Here is a 3,676-nt window from a genome sequence, read left to right as displayed (position 1 = left end):
CTATCAAGTGTAATTTAAAGAGTCTTTCAAACCTTGTTTTTTTCTAATCTCATTTATACTAAACCAAGTGTTCAAGAAAAGTGTACAATCATGTTTCGAGAAAGGTGTTTTATAAGTCTGATTTGTTTTCCTTGAAAGATTGATTTTAATTTCAAGTTATTTTTCATTAAATTTGTTTGACATATAAAAAATGAGAAACAAAAAAAATACTAGAATCACATTCAATTCTTGTACACTTTTTTTTGCAAGACCCAGCATTCACGATTGCGATGTATCATTAGGGTTTAGAATAATCAATGTTTTTTCAAGAAGATCATTCGGATTAAATAATCTACGATACCTAAGAATTCATTGCAATCATACACCCTTCCGATACAAAGTACTATCGAGTAGCTTCATAGATAGCTAAAAAAAACATAAGATATATATTGAAATTTAATGAACTTATTTAAATCTTACAAAATTACCTTCGACCATTTGTTGATATTTTTCATTTTGTTCGATGATAGTTTTGTTCAATTGGTCTTTCTCTGAACCAGATTGTGTGGATACTTCTTCCAGTAGCGAATTTACTACTTGCGATTTTTCAGAAACTATTTTGATTTCGTCGTTCTAAGATTGTGAAGCAAGTTGTGTAATTTACATTTAATCCTTCCTGATTGTTACTGAGCATTGAAATGATTTTTCGCAAGATCATAGAGTAAAAAATTCAAATTATAACAAGTGATACTTTTATGGACCTACCTAGTTATGCATTTAACACATATATAATTGATATCTACGTGAGCGTGACCATTAAACAATCATTCAGAACACAAATAGTGACGATCTATTAAAATTAGTCGTTTGTTTCTTATAAAAAAACGTTTAAAAACCAAAATTTCATGCTCTTGAAATATTCTTTCATATTCAAGACTTTGTGAGCAAAAAATCATCTATCTCATCAAAAAATTGAGTAATTTGGCTAAGAACATTGATGTATGCTTATTAATAGTGATTCTTATAGATAAACATGCGTTTTTTGAGCCAAAAATTTTTTTTTGAAAAAATCTGCTTGAGCCATCTTTTACCTATGATGGTACCCTACTTTCATGCAAAAAATCAGAAAAAGTTAACGATCCAATTTTTCACCAAGTCCAAAAAACCCGTTTTTTAGCCGTTTTTGGCCCAAATTTGCCTGAAAATTTTTTTTTCGAAAATCGGGCTCCGTCACATTCGAGGGTTTATAGTTACACATCTTTGTGCAAAAAATCAGAAAAAACTAGCGAGCCAATCACGAGGAAAGCTAATAACGAACGAACGAACGAACGAACGAACGAACGGACGAACGAACGAACGAACGGACAAAGGTTAATTTATAGGACCTCCATCCCACCGGGGTAGGTCCAAAAAGTTTTTGAACCAAACAAGTCAAAATAACTAAAAAGCACTAAAGTCCGCAAAAAATCAACTTTGAAGAATCAAAACTTACCTTATTTGATAATTCTTTTTCGAGATCTTCAATCCTCTGCATTTTTTCCATTTCTTTTTCAGCCAAATCATGAATTTGTTTTTCAGTGTCAGAAAGAAGATTTCTGTGAAGAAAAAAGGCATTTGAAATTGCAATGCACTCCTAAGACACTAGTTTTCAGTAAAGAAATTCTGCCATTTGGTAAGGAGAAACAAAAAGTAAGGAGAAACAAAAGTAAGGAGATTTCATTTCAAATGAAATAAGTATTGAAATTTCAAGCTAAAGAAAAGGAAAGCATTTTCATATAACTAACCTCAGATTAGCAATTTCTTCTTTTAATTTTTCATAGGCTTCATTTTTTTCAGTCAGTGATTTAGCAACTTCGTCTGATTGGAAAGCTAATTGCTCAAACTTTTCACGTTCTTCAGATAGACATTTTTCAAGTCGTTCAACATCAGCTGCCAAAGATGTTTGATTCTGTGAAATAAAGAAATGTGACAATCACGACTTCATTTAAAACTAATTCAAACACATTACAATCTAAAATATAACCTATGGTTGCCCTAAAGAAGCTGTACCCATGAGAAATCGCAATCATACAATTCTTGAACAGAGTTTAAGTAAGGTATCGTTAGTTAATTACAAACCTCTTTCGATTTATCCAGCTGTGTCTCAAGAGATACTCTTTCCTCTTCCAGCAATTGTAGCACACCGTTGAATGCCTTAGCACCAAGAGTCGAAATTGGACTATCTGTTCGTTTGGCTGAGTGCAAGGGAGATGAATTGGAAGATTCGGAAGGAGCTAGAAAAAGAAGCAATTGAAATTAGTTACCAAAAAGCAAATAGAAGGCTGACGAATAAGAAATCAAAATCAAAATTAAAATCAAGTCTTAAACATATTGTAGGGAAAATGTGCGCCAAAATAAACGACATAACATAACATCTTACATGCATTCGATTCAACATCACTACCATTACTGCTTCTAATTCGCGTTTCAGTTGATTGAACAAAATCATCCAGTGCTTGACCCATCTCTTGCAATTTGCTTTCGAAGCCATCCTTCTCGTCAGACAATGTCTTCAGTGAAACTTCTAATTCTTTTTGCCGATGGAGAGAGGTTTCTGCTGCTTTTTGAGATACAACAATATCTTCGTCTAGTTTGATTATCGTGGCTTCTAAGTCACTCACTGTTTTACTCAAAACATCGTTCTCTTTTGTAAGTTCTGAAAGTTTGTTTTCTTTTTCCTCTAATTGTTTACTTAGAATGTTACTATCACCATCCTTTGATTCCATTTGTTTTCTGATCTCTGACAGTTCTTTATGGGAAGTATTGAGTGCTTCTTTTGTGGTATTATTGTCCATTTCAAGTGATTCAATGTTCGATTTTAATGAAGAAATTTCAGTATCCTTAGTTTCTATAGATTTTGTAAAAGTTTGCTTTTCACTTTCAAGAGCTTCAATATTGCTTTCAAGAGTTTTAACATTTTCTGCTAATGTTATAATATTATTCTCTAAGGATTCATTCTCTTTTTGTAAATTTTGTATGCTCTCGTTTTTCTCGTTTTCCACAGTGGTAAGTGACGAGTTGAGTTTATCAATTTCTGCAGCGTTTTGAGACAACTGCTCACTTACAACTTTTGAATCAGTATCCTTCAAATCCATTTCTTGTCTCAGTAAGGAAAGCTTTTGTTTTTGTTCTTCTAAGTGTTTCTCAAGTGTTTCTTTTTGTTCCGTAAGCTCTGCGGAATCTTTCTTCAAATTACTTATTTCAGCATCCTTTTCTTCTAAATGTTTCACAAGAACACCACTACTTTCATCGTTATTTGCTAGCTGGCTTCTCAAAGTTTCCATTTGATCTTGTACATCTTTGAGGTCTTCATTTGCATTTGCTTTTTCAGTTTCCATAACATCCATAGCGTTTTGTAGTTCTTCAATGTCCAAAGCCTGTCGCTGTGCCAAGTCTTCCTTGTCCTCTTCACTTCGAGTTAAAGCTGTTTGGAGTTCTTCAATTTGTTCGTCTTTTTGTTGGATTAATTCATCTTTTTCTGATAACTGGCTTTTGACTTTTTCGTTCTCCTCCTATAATGAAAATTTCAAAGAAAAAAAAATTATCTCATATTTTGAAGAAATCATAAGTTGTACATTTTCTAGAAAACACATTTATTTAGAACCAATTTAAGTCTTTAGTAAAAATTATGAAAATTGTATCGTTTAATAAGCAAAAC

At 32.3% G+C, this 3,676-nt stretch overlaps 1 protein-coding gene across 1 annotated transcript in view; it reads right to left on the bottom strand.

Annotated features, from left to right (window-relative positions):
• Positions 1–3,676, bottom strand: part of LOC136810150 (nuclear anchorage protein 1-like) — a 58,109-nt gene that overhangs the window by 51,633 nt on the left and 2,800 nt on the right. The window contains exons 7-11 of the mRNA XM_067066724.1: positions 2,399–3,530; positions 2,098–2,252; positions 1,764–1,927; positions 1,472–1,574; positions 468–612 (exon numbers count right to left, since the gene is read on the bottom strand). Coding sequence (XP_066922825.1) covers positions 468–612; positions 1,472–1,574; positions 1,764–1,927; positions 2,098–2,252; positions 2,399–3,530 — 1,699 coding nt within the window. The remainder of the gene's footprint in view (positions 1–467; positions 613–1,471; positions 1,575–1,763; positions 1,928–2,097; positions 2,253–2,398; positions 3,531–3,676) is intronic.

Source organism: Clytia hemisphaerica, unplaced genomic scaffold (assembly GCF_902728285.1).
Source record: "Clytia hemisphaerica strain Z4C2 unplaced genomic scaffold, Clytia hemisphaerica genome assembly, whole genome shotgun sequence".
NCBI lineage: Eukaryota > Metazoa > Cnidaria > Hydrozoa > Leptothecata > Clytiidae > Clytia > Clytia hemisphaerica.
The sequence above is the reverse complement of the archived record's forward strand: the minus strand, read 5'-3'. Positions and strand labels throughout refer to the sequence as shown.